The 16,827-nt window shown below is 37.6% G+C and overlaps 1 protein-coding gene across 1 annotated transcript in view; it reads right to left on the bottom strand.

The window, feature by feature from the left end:
* CLNK (cytokine dependent hematopoietic cell linker) overlaps window positions 1-16,827 on the bottom strand; it is a 61,359-nt gene that overhangs the window by 11,327 nt on the left and 33,205 nt on the right. The window contains exons 10-17 of the mRNA XM_068943366.1: window positions 15,071-15,099; window positions 14,685-14,704; window positions 13,044-13,172; window positions 9,464-9,491; window positions 5,104-5,122; window positions 3,902-3,980; window positions 2,747-2,787; window positions 111-244 (exon numbers count right to left, since the gene is read on the bottom strand). Of these exons, the coding sequence (XP_068799467.1) occupies window positions 111-244; window positions 2,747-2,787; window positions 3,902-3,980; window positions 5,104-5,122; window positions 9,464-9,491; window positions 13,044-13,172; window positions 14,685-14,704; window positions 15,071-15,099 (479 nt within the window). The remainder of the gene's footprint in view (window positions 1-110; window positions 245-2,746; window positions 2,788-3,901; window positions 3,981-5,103; window positions 5,123-9,463; window positions 9,492-13,043; window positions 13,173-14,684; window positions 14,705-15,070; window positions 15,100-16,827) is intronic.

Genomic DNA, 16,827 nt, shown 5'->3' with positions numbered 1-16,827 from the left:
AAATTCTTAGAGAAGTATATTCAATAAACAGCAGTTCTTATGTGTGCGCGTTGTACAGTGATCATCCTGTTTTCTAAGAAACTCTCTTTCCTAAATGAGCCATTATTTACCTTTTCAGTGGGTTGGGTAGGAGATTCCATTTCCCGTTTTATAAATGAGAGATTTGATTTACTTTTGTATGATGGGTGCGGTGCAGGAGATGCTGACCTCTTAACTGACACGCTCTCTACGTTTAACGTGGACCCTGTAAAAGTAAATTCAGAAGGAAAAACAAATCACATGGTTTTAGCTTAAATTATAGCTTCATTTTAGCATATCACTTTTTCCTCAATATGTGCTAGCGTAGCATTTACAATCTGGAGGTACAATTTTGTGATATTAACCTTTAAAATTTGTAATTGTCAGTTCCGATTGGTCTTGCACTAATACAGCACCAGTAATTTCAGAATCAAGCCTAAAGAGATTTTTCAGCTGTTCATTAATCGACATCACTCTGCTAGGTTCATGTGCGCATAAAGATAATTAAGTGTTAAACAGAAATTAGTAATTAAATATTTAATGCTTAATAAAATATTTAATAAACATATAGGGACATTTGTATTCTACAAGTGTAACAATTCATTTTGTTCTACTTTCACCTTTTCAATCCTTGTAATTGCATTTGATCAGTATATTGCAGCCACTTATTATCCCACTGGCAGATAGTATTGTTTCTACCAAGCTGTAGTAGTCTTAAAGGATTCAGAAGTTCTGGTGTCCTGATAAACTTCAGTCTGCTCTGCAACTTGTTTAAATTAACAAATTTTGGACCAGGCCTTGTTTTTTGAATGCAGAGAAGTGAGTCTGCTTCCTCTTGCATAAAGGAGGTGATGTAGGTGGTGTTCCTAGGCTGCATGTTCCTGCCCCCTCCTCGCTGGTGAGATTACAGTGAGCTGATTGAAAACCATCCTCCTGAAGCAAAAATGATCAGCATTCTGTATACGTAACACTACACATTTAACAGCTGGAACTAGCTTGCCATGTCACAGGAGAGCTATGTAGGCACAAAGGCTGGAGCAGGAACATAGAGCGTGGGGTAACGCGGGAAGGTGTGCTAGCTGGGTAGGGTTAGGCTGCAGTGGAACTGCAGCCTGGGGAAAAGCAATGGAGTGTTTCTAGTTGTATATTTGAAATGCAGTTTAAGTATACATGACATGGAAAAAATGGTTACTTGAGAAACAGTAACAAGTGTATCCTGCTATACAACAGATTGGATTTTTGTTTTTGTGCAATGCCATGGGGAGAACTGACCTAGTGAATGTTATAGAAGTGAATGAGAAATATGTGATTATCAGTCCCTTCCATCTTTCTTGCCGGTGACTGTGACAAGAGACAGCAGTGCTGGTGAGACTATATTACATTATATTTTATCTAATGTTCATGTTTTATCAGTTTATTACTTTTCTGCCTATACACAGTGCATAATAGGATATTAAAGGAATTCAGCTAGGAAGACGGGTTCTTTTACAGAAGAAGAATGGTTTTCATTGTGTTTCATTGTTTCATGCATATGTGCGCTATGTTCTGGTTTCTGGCAGCACTACATTTATTTTTAAGGCAGTAAACAGTGCCCACTGATGTCAGTAGAAAAGCAGCTGTCTTCAATGGGCAATCAATCAGTTCAGAAATGAACTCAATGAGCTACTCATTTAAAAGGTCTGAAACCAAGCCTCTACATTTGTTGTCAAAATGCAGATAGGTCACCATATCCAGTTTGCAGCTACATTCAATTTATTGGATACTGAAGTTCTGTCATTTGTGTTTACATTTCATTTTTGGTGGCTATCTGCAAGTACAGCTAAGACTATATTTGCTTTGTGACTGGTGCTGTGTACATTCTGTAGAAATTTTCCTGCTATGTCTTTTTTCTAGGTGCCCTGTGGGACAAGAAGTGGAAAATTTCTTGCAATGCTCGCCAAGAAATTGAAAAAAATTTTTTTAAATTTTTGCACCAAAAAATCATTAGTTTTCAACAATAAAAGCTAAAAATCCCGAACAGAGAGAAAGATAGACATATGTAGAAGTTATTTACATCAAATGTTTTTTGTATGAATTTAACAAAGTTGAGATTTCTTCTCAGAAGTTTTGTTTTAATCCAGACACGGACTTTTCTTTTTATTGATATACTTTGATCTAGTTCTTAAGCAAATTAGGTAATTGCAAGCATGATTCCGGGCTCCATAGTATTAACTAGAAAGACATTGACATCCTGGAGTGAGTTCAGTGGAGGACCACTAGGTTTGTACAATCTCGAGAAGGCCGAAGAGAGATCTTACCCCTGTCTGCAACTACCTAATGGGAAAGTGTATAAAAGCTGGAGCCAGACTCTTCTCAGAGGTACACAGGAACAGGATAAAAAGTAATGGACACAAGTTGTAACACAGGAAATTTTGAGTAGGTGGTGGGTTTTTTTTTCCCTTTTTTTATAGTTTTTTTTTTTAAATCACAATGAAAGTGGTTAAATTATTGGATCAAGTTCCTCAGAGAGGTTGATCCATCCTTGGAAATATTCAAGTGTCTACTGGACAAGTTAGTAAATCACTTAAGAATAGATTTTTACACTTACTTAGGTATGTAAAAAGCCAGATAACAAATGGGATTTTCAAAACACCTAGTTATATGACCTGTATGAATTTTGTGGTGTAGCTGGGCTTATTTTTTTTGCTTAGTTTGCCAATTGTTGTGGTGTGGTGAACGTGGTTCTTACCTGAGCTGCAAACACGTCTAGATCTCTGTGTACATGGAAGACTAGAAGAAAGCAATGAATGAAAGTAATGTCAGACAAATGTTTCTGATAGTGGCAAGCAGCAGATGTCTGGGGAAGAGTAAAAGCACAGGGCAGTGCATATATTCCCCAGAGTATCCTTTCATACTCCAGCAAATTGCAGCTTAGCACCTTCCTGGGTAGTGGTTTTGTATTTAATAGCTTTTGATGGATTTCTTTTCCATTAACTTCCCCAGCCACTTTTTGAAATTGTCTAAATTTTTACTCTCTATAACAAGTGTTTCACACTTTGTCTGTTTTGAACATGTCTCCCTGCTAATTTCACCTGATGTTGCCAGTCTTTCTACAGGAAGAGAGCGAGCAATTGTTTCCTGTCATTTCTGATTTTCTAGGCCACTGCTGAGTATTCAACTGATTGTGCTAAAAAATATCAGCTAGAACCCTTCCATTGGGAAGTGCACTGCTACCACACATCAAGAAACAAGTCACAAATACTACTAAATTCAGCATAGACAATTTTATCTCTGGGAAACTCTAGCACTGTAAATAAGGCTAGACAAGAGGTTCTGTTTTCTCAGTCACCTGTATTTGTCTAGGAAAGATGCTTAAACCACTTCGCTATCCTATACTATCTTTTATTTTTCATTAAGCGCTTGAGAAGAGGAGAGGTGTGGTGGATTTAGATTTAAAAATACCTTTACAAGAAGAAAGATATGCATAGGTTAGAAAAGCAGAAAATTAGGAAAAATTGGCAGACTTCTGCAGAGGAATAACTGGCCTTCAGAAGGCTGCCTATGTTTTATCTATATATAAAAAAAATGGGGGAGTGGAAATATTGAGGTTGGGGATGAAATGGCTTCTTTATATAGTATATTTAACACCCTATCATGGAAATTGAGGCAAAAAGGTAGTACAGTAGTATATTACTTAAAGATAAAAATTGCATGTGCAATTACTTGAAGGCAATTCTGAAAGGCAGTTATTTCCACGCTTCAGGGCAAATCATAATATTTCACTATGCGGCATTAGAGAGTTATCATCTTGTTTTCATTGCATAGTGAAGTAAAGTTTTTTAGGTGCAGAATATTTAGGTTTTGAAGCATCTAGTACATGCTCATGAAATTCTTGTATTCCTACCTGTCTTCAGGATGGTATTTTGGTTTATACTGTTCTGCTTGGAAATGTAATTGAAGATTCTTTCCCAAATCTGCCACTGCTAATAATAAAAAAGGTATTATTTCCTCTCATGTGCAACTTTGACAATGTCTGACAACTACCGTGAATTAAATTAAATTAATCTAAATTCATATATGATGGGAAGCAGTTCAGTAGTAGAAGCTAAAACAATCAGTCTGACTTAAAGAGTTAAACTACTGATTTCAATGGGAAACATTTATACTAGTACTGACTGTTGCATGTCACAAAGAATATTACAAGCTTTGTTGATGGCAAATATGGATTAGCATATCGGTAAATAATGCAGAATGTTCTACTAGGAGTACATAGAAGATTCACAAATCTTTTTTGTGGAGAGGTATAGGTAGGCAGTGAATGTATTAATGCTGCTGGTCCTGCTTTTAGTTAAAGATCAGGCAAATATACCTCAAAATAAACTGCCAGAGGAAACTATGAACGCATTGATATGGAGGTATAAACCACATAAAAATTATTTATCCTGTATCTATCCTTCGAGTATTTCAAAGTAATATTTTTTTCACAGACCTTAAGAAGCAGGACATATATACAAAGTGAGTGCCTCAAGCCAGTTTTTCAAAGCTGAAGAAATCAGTAAGTCTGAAGAACTGGCATGTTTTTCAAATACGGTTTTTAAGAACTGATTTGGATGCATTTGTATCTTTAAAACCTAAAACTTTAAAAAATATTTATTTCAAAATTCCCAACTTCAAATTACTGGAGAGACACAAGAGGGAGAGAAGAGGGATGATCTCTGTGCAGATCAAATTAATCCACAGGCTTCACTCTCCAGGATATCCTTTGCTCAATTTTGTTAGGCTTCAACAGTTATGTTTTCACCAGGACCCAAGGATTTTGATTTGCTTAGAACAAATATGATGCTCTGGTTGCCCAAACAGAGGTAGTTAATGCCACATTAAATTCTTTTTTCCAATATATCTTTCACAACTGTTGAGGGCACGATAAATTTCTGCATTCTCAGCAGAGGTATACCTGAGGGATGCCTCTTACTAGTTTGAATATAGGGCCAGACTGTGTGATGCTATATAGCCGCACAGATGTCAGGCTCCTATACTGATTGCTTCAGCCAGTATGTTCTCATATGAAGGAAAGAGCAAATTAATATTACATTATTACGTACTAACCTTGTTCTCTTCTGGGTGCCTGTATAAAATGATAAAATAGATGACAAATACATACATTTTTGGATCACCAATTTGAATTTATCACAAGAGTCCTAAACATCTTTTCATTTCAAAACCATTTACAGATCCACCATTCTGAATACCTAAATATCTTAATGACTTTGTCAGAAACTCAGACCGAATTATGATCTCACTTCACTGGCAACAATGAAAGCTGAATTTTTACAGCTTTTAATTGGACATACAGTTTGTCCCTGTGATGCACTCGCTAAAACACGATTGCACAATCAGTGTTGTATATCGGTTTGACTTATAGCAAGATGTTTCCTTCACTGATCTTGTATTAAATCAGACACTGGAGACTACCGTGCACAGAATAAAATCAGTCATTTATTTTCAGGCTACTTGACTGACAGTACAATTATTTTTATTGCCATGGTAGCTATTTCATTCAAAACCCCTGTGTGGACAGTGTTAATGCAGTACGTTATGTTACAAACAACTGAATGATAGATAGGTGTCTAGGGACTAGTGTTTGACTCGTAAATTTTCACTGTATTTTTGTATTACTTTGATTCACATAGGAATAGTAATTATTTTGGTTGTTATTTTGATATACAAGAATATAATACAGAAATATTAAAGACAAAAATTTTCCACTCTTTGTAGATGTTGCTACTTCAGTCTTCCTTAAGGGTTACTTTCCCCAAAACATTTACCCACTAATTAGAAATTCTTAGTATCATTCAGGTTGGAAGGGACCCCTGCAGGTACCTAGTCTAAGCTCCTGCTCAAAGCAGGGTAAGCCGTGAGGTTAGACCAGGGCTCGGATCATTATCCAGTTGGGTCTTGCAAACCTTCAACACCACAAATTTCACAGCCTCTCTGGGCAACCCGTTCCAACGCTTACCCTCATTCTGAAGTTTTTTTCCTGTATCTGGTTGAAACCTCCCCAGTTTCAATTTGTGATCACTGTTTTTGTCTTCCACTGTGCACTCTGTAAACTGCCTGAGTCTGCCTTCTTGGTAATCTTTAACTAAGTATTGGAAGGCTGCTATTAGGTCCAGCTCCCCCAGGCTCATTTCACAGGGCGAGCGTTCCAGTTCTCTGCTGACCCATTCCGGTCTATCTACACCAGCCTTGTGTAGTATTCCAGATGTTGTCTAAGGAGTAGAGGGGAATAATATCTTCCCTCGATCTCTTGGCCCTGCTTTCGTTCATATAGCTCTGTATGCTGTTAGCCTTCGTAGTTACCAAGGCACACTGATGGCTTATGTTTAGCCTACTGACCTCAGGTCCTTTTAAGCATAGCTGCTACCAAGCCCATCAGTGTTGCAGGGAGTTAGTCCATTCCTGATGCAGGGTTTTGCATTTGTCCTTGTTGAATTTCATGAGGGTCCTTCTGTCCCTTTCCACTAGCCTGTCGGGGTCCCTGTGAATGGCGGTCCAGATCTCAAGCATATTGACCCACAGTTTGGTGTCTGCAAACTTGAAAAGGTCACACTCAAACTATTTATGCCTTAGGAGCTATATGAATGTGAAGTGATCCAAATTAAATTTTATCTGTTTCATAAGACATGCAATATTTTTCCTTAAAATGTCTGCCAAGCTATGAGCTTACTATGAGCTGCAGTATTTGTGCAGCTGTGCAGTGCCCAGTCACAAATATTAATTACAGATGTAAGATATTTGTTGTTCTTGGGGGTATTTTCATATTTGGTTTCTGTAATGAGCCAGCATCTAGGACAAAACAAAACTTTTTGTGTACCAAGATAAAACATTATATTTCTTGCCAATATCTCATTTTTTTGGCATTAAATTTGGACAACAAGTTAAACATGAGCCAGCAGTGTGCCCTTGTGGCCAAGAAGGCCAATGGGATCCTAGGGTGCATTAGGCAGAGTGTTGCCAGCAGGTCGAGGGAGGTGATCCTGCCCCTCTACTCAGCCCTGGTGAGGCCTCACCTGGAGTACTGTGTCCAGTTCTGGGCTCCCCAGTACAAGAGAGACATGGCACTCCTGGAGAGAGTCCAGCGGAGGGCTACCAAGATGATTAGAGGGCTGGAGCATCTCTCCTATGAAGAAAGACTGCAAGAGCTGGGCCTGTTCAGCCTGGAGAAGAGAAGATTGAGAGGGGATCTCATCAACGTGTATAAGTATCTGAAGGGGGAGTGTCAAGAGGATGAGGCCAGCCTCTTCTCCGTGGTGCCCAGCAACAGGACAAGAGGCAATGGGCAGAAACTGAACCACAGGAAGTTCCATCTGAACCTGAGAAAAAACTTCTTCACTGTGAGGGTGACAGAGCATTGGAACAGGTTGCCCAGAGGGGTGGTGGAGTCTCCTTCCCTGGAGATATTCAAAACCCGTCTGGATGTGATCCTGGGCAATATGCTCTAGGTGACCCTGCTTGAGCAGGGAGGTTGGACTAGATGATCTCCAGAGGTCCCTTCCAACCTAAACGATTCTGTGATTCTGTGTGATTCTGTGAAATGGTTATTACAATACTGCAATCAAAGCCTGTAAACATCTTGAAAAATGAAACAGTTTCTAACCATGGGAGGAGGGAGATTCTGGGACAGTCTTCCACTCAGAATTGTGAAGAACAAAAATTCAAAGGATTCTGAAGTTAGAGCTAGATCAGTGTGTGGTTTCATGACACAGTTTCTGTGATAGGAGGAGGCTGGACTTTATAATAGTGTAGACAGTTTTCTTTCCTGTTTGCTTGTAATGAGATTAAAAAAAATACTATAGAAATGCAGTATGTAATAAAAAGTTCAGTAAAAAAATGCAAAATGCTATAAATTATAACCTACTTCTGAATTTTGCAAACATCCTCTAACATTCAGTGTCATTGCAAGGAATATATCTCTTAATACATCTTATGGACTGGCTTACTATAGAAAGCCACTTAAGAAGTTATTGCTTGTTATTAATTTCTAAAAAGGTTTTGCTAAACCCATTTCCTCTGCTTTACTTCATTGGCCTCAGTAGACGATGAAGGAACTTTTAAACCTCCCACCCTTTTTTTTTTTTACAGAAACTGGGATCTGGTAGGGGGGGAAAACCACTTGCTTTATGCCATATTGCTTTATGTTTTATTTAGGCCTATGGGTCTGGAACTGCTGCAGCATGGTTAGGCCTCACAGAGGTAGCTGTGTTGGGAGAGGAGAAGCGGTCAGCTTGGAGGGCGGGGAGGGAGGGAGGGAAGAGCCTTTGTAGCCTCTCCGTCAGACATGGGACCTCAGAGCTGCTGCTTCAATCACACTGAAGTTGAGAGAGTATGTTAGGGAATGCTAAAAGTTGCCTTGTGCCTAGAGCTGCGCCTGATGGAGAGCTGGAAGCTTTGTAAACTCGCCACGAAGAAGGTGGACTGTTAGTTGGAGGATGGGGTTGGTAGGACATGAACTGGGGGACATACAGAGACTTACTGGGCCGTCCATGTTTCAGGAGGAGGAAGTGTCTGAGGACACAGTGGAGTGCAAATGTGAGCTTTGGCACAGGGCAAGTGGGTTATGCTGTACAAGGAGGATGTTGTGCTGTGTGTGGGTTCAGAGGGAGGTGAGTGCTGTGCTTTGCTGTGGCTGGTGTGGTCCTCTACCTTGCTTGGCAGGGCTGTGAATAGTTTGGAGGGAGGAAGCGACAGGATCACACAGGGGACTGAGGAGTGTTGCTGTGGCTTTGTCAGGGACTGCCACAGCTACTTTGCAGGCAAAGCAGCCATTTGTCTGAGGTGACAGCTTTTGTAGGGTTTGTAAAGGAGGTGGTTTGAGACCTAGGGAAGGCTAGAGGGAGCCATACCTGTGGGGGGAAAGCGAAGAAGTAGGTTGAGAGGGGTAATACATAAGGTTAATTCTGCATATAAAATTTGTCAGTTTTTATTTCTCTTTCGGAAAGGGTCGCTTTTTGTTCCAGGTACCCTTGTATTTACATCAGTGTAATACTTTTAAGCTCTATTGATCCTATCATTTCAGTTTTCTCTTTTTCAAAATATATCTGGAATCTATATTTCTCTGAAATAGAATGTTCCTCCCTGCTGTTAATCTTTCACAGACATCATCAGCACTTTGCAGTTATGAGATATGCTTTTATCTAGATACTTGGGAAGGCAAATTTTCACTGTGTGCATATTTTTATTCCTGTAAGTAACTTCAGCAACAAATTTGTCTTTCACAGAGTAATGGTTTTGAAAATACTACATACATTAAAGATATATTTCTGCCCAAATATAATATAATGATTATAATATTTTTACCTAATAGGCCAAGTCATGGACTGAAATACCATTACATTAGATGCTGTGCCATCAAAGAATTTGTACATGCTTTTTTATGGTCATATTATATCGAAAGATTTTTACTTACTTCATTTAGTTCCTTAACAGATAGATGTCTAGAAAAGAAAGAATTATATGCAAAACATTTCATTATTGTAAAATAAAAAAAAATACTACAAGTACTTAAATACTTTGATTACATTCTCATTGCAAAATTAACAGCCATTGGCAAAAGAAGAATTTTATTACTGGTATATAAATTCAGAAGGTGGTTATTTTTTACAAAAACTATTTGCAGGAAAAGGTTATGGACTTCCATAAAAATGAAGAGCATCCACCAAATTCGTTATTGTTAAAGAGAAAAGTCCTTATTAAAGATTTATTCTGGGAGGACAGGAGAGGAGATATGAGTAATTATGAGCTTTCTTCAATCTTTCATCTCATGCCAAAAAGTCTTATCATAAATTTAGTATCAGTTATAGATGGAGTTAAGTTCCTTGCAGATTGAAGAGTTTCACAAATGAGATATTCACAGTGGTAGAATGAAAAGTGTAGAAGTAAGGGGATGCAGAAGAGGAATGCAAGGTACAAACAGGTAAAGAGAAACAGGGAATGCTCATGAGGGTCCTGATTTAAGCAGGTATTTAGGGTTTGTTTACGCCTTCTCATGATATGCCTGATCGACAGGCACATCTCATAAGAAAGATCGTCAGAAAATATTTCAAAAAGTAGCTCTCTTCCCTGAGAACCAGAAATCCTTCTTCCTAGCCTGCTCCAAAGGATTTATATAAGAGTTTACAGGTCAGCCTATTCTGTCATCAAAGTAAACCCCTGACTTCTGCAAGCTGGCATTAAATAGTTCTAATTTTGGTGGTTGCCCCACCTGAATATCAGACTAGTCACCTATCACAAGGAGGGTACCAGGGCCCTGACTCTTCTTATGTAAAATCGGACAGATTACTTCAGTAGTTTGATGAAGGGCAGCAATAGGATTTGTTTCTGTACCTTTTGTCACAGGAAAACCTTAGTGTGGCTTTGACATATGATAATTTTGTTTGACAGTTGAAAGATGCAATTTTGAAAGGTGCTTTTTAGAAACTTGAATTTCATTATATGAGAGATTAAGACCAAGTTTTAGAAGTTATTTAAGAACACATGGTGTGGATAAACATCTACTAAGTTTTTCTAAAGCTCCGGAATCCTTTTCGCTTTCAGCTTACCACTGGGATTAAAAAAAAAAAGACAATAAGTTATTTTGTTAGTCAGAGAGAAGGCAAAAGGAAGACACTGTATAGGAAACTCTGGGACCTATTTTTCAACACCTGTTCACCGAAAAGGAATCTCTTCTGTGCTCCTCTGTTGAAAACATAAGAATGGAGAGGGCATCTTATGGTTAAGAGGCAAGAAATTTTGAAACAATTGTTAGAGGAAAGTTCTTGCAAGGGTAAGAGAAAGTAGAGGAATTGTTTGGCATTTGGATGGCTGACCTTGTGTTAGCTTGTGCAATTTGTTAGCTTGTCCTCTAAGGTCATTGTCGGATATGAGAAAGTCTACGCTTAAGATACTGGGTGCATGGTAAACGTAAGAGATAATAAAGGCGTGCTTGCAAGACTAAACTCTGCCATGAGGGGATTTGCCACTGATATGCCCTATTTACCGCAGGCACAGATATCTCACTGAAGCTTCTAAGATGCATTCCATGACCCTACACAGGCCTAATTTTTTATGAGGCTATTTACAGAATGTAAAAATAATGATGTGTGTAATTCTCTAAGTCTTCCAAATTTTGTTGGAAAATGTAACTTGCGGTCCTAAATCATGTCTGCAGTTGGACGACTTTGCTTACAGTCTAGCTGATAATGGCTGTAGTGCTATACAACCTTGGGACTGGATTGAAGACAGGTGACAGATATTTTGAATGAAGTGCCTGCTTAGGCTTGTGCGGGAAATCTGTGATGTGCCTTCGCAGATCATATGTCATCTTGGTCTGTGCCACTCCTCTCTTACTCATGCAATTGAAAAAACTTACAATTAAACAACAAAACTATTAGAAATCTGTTGATATCTGTAACTGCAATGTGAAGTGGAGTTTTGTGGTGGTTATTTTTGCTGCCTTCTTTTACTTCTAGAATATGAAATGCAATGTATTTATATTACAGAATTTGGCTTTATAATAGGACTTTTCAAATCCAAGCTCTTTACATACTGATGACTACTGGCCAACACAGCTCATAATAGCTCTCACAGAGCTTTTAATTTATGTGCTGCCCTACCAAGGGGAAGGATATTGTAGCAACTGCATGACTGAAGAGTCAGTCATGGGATTTGGAGCTTTCAGCTATAGGTCAGGTCATGCATCTGAATAGGAAGCTACTTCATATTAATAAAATGTCTTAATATCCAACAGCTTTTGGAACCTAATCCATGAAAGAATTTAAGCATCATTCAGGAAAAAAAAAAAGATCATACTTACAGCAGGCTCCTTAAGTATATACTTAATTTTAAGCAGAAAATTACTTCATTGATTTGTAAGCTTTTTCTTTTTCTTTTTCTGCTTCTTTTTTTTTTCTGTGGGATTTGGACTGTAGGATTTGGAACGTAGTGACCTTTGTGGAAGAAATTCCATCTCGACTAACTGAAATTGGAACTGCTTATAAAAGGATGGACAGAATGGACACAAATCAGTTGTGCCCAAAATTCTGGTGGCAATAGCTCTCCATAGAGGGCCATTTGAGCATTATACTCTGTGGCCCCTGGATGTGTATCAGTCCTGATTTTCCAGTATGCGTCTGCTGCCTTCCCGATTTACGGATGTGCACTTTTAGTCACACAGCAGGAGCGCTTATGTATCTGGTTATGTGACAGTGAGAAGCGTGCATACATGATCGTGTGACTAGAGACGTGTCTCAAGAAGCAAGCATTCTCGTAACTTAATACATGCCTGTTCTATCAGGTGGGTGGACACAAGTGGTCCCTGCTACATGACTCAACATTCACACATGCTCTCATGTTAAAATGGTGAGTGACCAAATATGCTGTAAAGGAAGAAAGGCCTGCGGGGTTCTAGTGTGAAGGACAGCAAGAAGTGACCTCCCTAGACATTTCTTGCAGCCCTCTGTGTGTGCCCAGTAAGAAGGGAGGGAGCATGTAAAGAAATGGCAAGAAGTGACTCATGATCTGGATCACTTGGTCTCATGGGCTGGAGCAAGATTTCTGGCTGCAGATTAGTCATCTCTTTTCTTGAATACAACGCTCTTGGGATATGGATTGTTTTTCTGTATGTTTCTGGAACATTCACTGTGTTTTTCCATCACTTGGTTCACCAACTGTGCTAAGCAAGTGCAATTGTTTTTACTCAGAAGTGATTGCAAAACCTCTAAATGTTAGTGAGAAAAAGTAGGACAAAACTTACACTACATATTCATAAAAATTCCACCTACTTTTCCACTCCTTCACTTTACTATTATTTTGGCAGGTTCTTCTTTTTAAAGTTTAGTGTCAGATTACGCTAAATACCACTACTCTTGATTATTCACAGCTGTCTAAAGAATCAACATTTTTATTCTTAAGTAAAAGCATGGGGTGTGATGGAGGTACAGTCTTATGGTTTTACCAAGGAGAGTGTAGTGTAAAGTAACTCCATTGTTTGAAATAGAACATAATATTACCTTGTGATTTTTGCTGATATTGGAAAGGTATGAGATTGGCTGAAGGTCTTCCTTGTGTGAGAGAGCTGGCTGCTTATCTTCGGTTCTGGAGGAAGTGGCTGATATTGCTTTGGCAGTGTCTTTAGAGGCCTAAAAAAGTTAAAGAGGAATTTGACGAACTATTAGGATATAGAGGAGGCACAAGGACTGTTGTAAGCGCAGGCTCAAAAAGTAAAATAGTGGAATTTTCCAAGAGTATTTCAATATATTCATGCTCACCTTAGCTCAGGTCCAGGATCTTATTCAGGTCTTTCAAAATTAATGACAATTTTGGATAATACTCTACAGTTGCAATACATTACTGTACTATGTTATGTGCCACCTAACACTGTTTTCATACACTTCAAAATTATGTACCAAATACAGCTCTCCAGCGTCAATATTTGTGGATGGATATGGCTGTGTATAAGGCCCAGCTAGGAAATGCACTGCAATTCAGACACACCTAGGAAAAGATACTCTTTACCCCAAAAAACTCCTAACTTACAGGTACCCAGCATTTTCTGGGAGAGGTCGGCTCATCCTGCCCATGCTCTGAAACCAGCCAGGCACAGACCAGCTCTGAACTAGAAACTGTATAGCTGCTTGCAGCATGCAGGTCTGCTTGAACAAATAAAGCTGGAGGTGCACCTGTTCTGCACTGCCAGTGCACAAAGCCGACAGCGATGAGTTTCTTGGAGTGGAGCCTTATGTGTTCGTATGGTATAGACCAAAATTAAGTCAGCTGAGAAAATTAAAATCTAGTGTAGCTACCATAATACAAATAGAACAAATAGTGAAACACTGTAGAATAATTAAATAAGAATGTTCATATCTGTGCATTTTTACAATTTTGAATTTGTAAAGCTGTATCTTTTCTCTTTTTACTGTTTTATTTCATATTTTAACTTAAGGAACAATCTGAATATGTCTGCAATGTTAATCATATTTTAAAACTGTTTACAGTTTTCATGGCACTCAGTACAGGCATTAAGAAATAAACCTGGTAGTTAGGGACTACCTTCTGAAAGTATGTCTTAATTGCAGCAATTGTTATTGTTTGAAGCTGAAAAGATCAAGAAGTCATTAATTTTTGTTTCTGGGCATATCACAGAAAAATATATGCACATATATTCATGGAACAGAGCTTGGCCCATCTTCTATTTGGTTAAGTGGCAAAATTCCAATTGATTTCTATGGATACAATTTAGATATGAGGTTAAAAAAGTGCAAAAAAGATTTCAGAGGCAATGAAGACAATACTATCAGGGTGAACAAAGCCTCAGGCACCAATACAAATCAGCCAAAGTTTTTCCTACTGATTTAAATCTGGACTGAATCAGATTCAAGGCTTGCAGACATTTCACTTGTCTTACTCCCAGTCAAGTTGATTTCAACTATGCAAGCCTGAGATTTAGTTATGAAGAGTTATGGCTCATCTTTTTTTGTACTTGCATTTCCGAAGCTAGAAAAGTCCAAATAGAACTAGGTAGAAAAATGATGTCTTCTCACTTCCAGTTATCTTGTTAACATGAGTGATACAGATAGGTGTGAGACTTCATCAACATTCCTTGAGCATACTTTTCAGGAAATGCACGTAAGCTATCTCTTAAGTGATCTTACCGTGGGGGAGGCATAGGGTTCTAGAAGAGGGGAAACAAAAAATATGTGTAAGCTTTTCCCTCCTTGATTTAGTACAAGAAAAGACAAAACTTTAGATTAGGCAGACATAGCTGTGTCAACAGTCAAAGGTTTTATGTACTCTGCTACATATAGCACATACTTCAATATTCCATTTTTAAGGTACTGAGTTTTAAAAGACTGCTATATAAGCCTTGAATGCAAATGAGTGAAATAATGTAGAACTGTAGATAATAGTGTGCTTCTATTCTTGGGGAGCACAAGTTAATGCTAGTAAAAATGGGGCATGCTTTTAAAAATCAAGTCCCCATATATTCAGGGGCAAAATGATCTGCAAAAAATTGTAATTGATGAGAAATTCTGCTTACCTGGGGTTCATTTATGTTCATTCTTTGTCCTAAGATAATTAATAATAATTGTTAATAGAGTGCTGTTCATATAATTCACAAATAAATACACAGTTTTATTTTGGTATTTATTATCTGCAGCCCTCATGGACTGCAGTGCCTGCAGATAAATCTGTGAAGTGGTAACCTACTGCACTGTATGAATGGTAGCGAGAAGTGCTTCACCATCCAGACACAGCACTGATGCATATCTCTGCAGTCTACCCCATCCACATACACCCTGCTCCCTCTACAGAAAAAGTATTTTTGGTTATTTCAGCTGGAAATACAAAATAAAGCAAATCAATTTTTTTTTTGTGATATTTGGTAAAACAGGGTGAACTTTGAACTGACCTCTAGCTTTTAGAATAAAATGTTTGACAGTGATATTTATTCAGGTACTTTGCAAATTTAAATGTAGCTCAGAGATTTTATATGCACATTTATCATGTTTTTTAGGACTCATTTTGTTTAGCTAATTATTTGATTTTTCTATAGAAAACTAATAAAATCTTGAAAAGCAATGAAACAAAAATCTATATTATTTTGTATATAAGTTTACCACAGTATGACTGATTATTTAAATGCAAACAGGACATCTTAGAAATAACAAAAAAGTTACTCTATTTGAAATAATTTTTATTTTGAAAACATTTTCATAATTCTACATACTGGCATCCTAGCTAATGCAAAAAGAGATACAATAGATCTTCAGTTCTCCTTCAAGTAAACCATAACAGATTGCTCTGAATTAAAATAAATGTACACTAATATTTAACAATTCTAGAAAATAACCGATGAGAAAATCTTCTGTTCTGTTTATGCCATCTTGTGGCAAAGCCACTCAACAGCGCTGTGCACAAGAATAAATGTTAAGATTATATTTAATAACAGCATAGTTATTAACTAACAATAAAAGGATCCCTGTATAAGCATAAAGTACTGAAAAATATATATAAGGTACATTCTCAGTGTTGCAGAATTTAATTTGCCTGCCTGCACCATCTTTTTCTTCATCTTTCTTAATTTCAGCACGTATCTTGGGGAAGCAGATAAATGTGCAAATCCAATCTACTAAGTCATTGTGGAATTTGAGGTTATATCTAAACTGGCTAACTGTCAGTGGGAGCTTTCCTACTGATTTCTGTTGATTTTGAAGGTGGCTTACTGCGTTTTTCTCTTAATATGGCTTTTGTACAAGCTGTATCAATATTTGCTCACAGGATTCAGTCTAACTTTTAATTTTTGCAAACTTTATGTATATACTGTATTATGTATATAGCAGTATATATACTGCTTACTTGCCCGAAATCCGTAGGATTTTTTTTTGGCTCTGTGCTTTGTATTACAGCATGAACTAAAAGACGAATCATAAAATCTACTTTATATTGAATTCTTTGCATATTTCTACCTTGTCAAATATAATACTATTGTCTGAACATAGAGAGTGATCATATTTTCCTGATTTGGCAATTTTGTTCTTTTTGACCATGTTTGGGTGTATGGTTGAAAGATTTGAAAATGATAAGAGAAAAATCCCTTTCAAGGTGAATCAGATCTTTAATCCTTCAGTAGCTGACTTCATGAGGTATTGCTACCTCTAAAGCATATCAAATATATAAAAAAGTATGTAGAAATGTACTTTTAAAATAAACCTGTAATTGAGTAAATTGTAAATTAAAAGATTTATTAGTTGAACATTTCATTAAATGCTTGAAGAATCAGATAGTCATCTGTCT

This window comes from Struthio camelus, chromosome 4 (assembly GCF_040807025.1).
Source record: "Struthio camelus isolate bStrCam1 chromosome 4, bStrCam1.hap1, whole genome shotgun sequence".
NCBI lineage: Eukaryota > Metazoa > Chordata > Aves > Struthioniformes > Struthionidae > Struthio > Struthio camelus.
The sequence above is the reverse complement of the archived record's forward strand: the minus strand, read 5'-3'. Positions and strand labels throughout refer to the sequence as shown.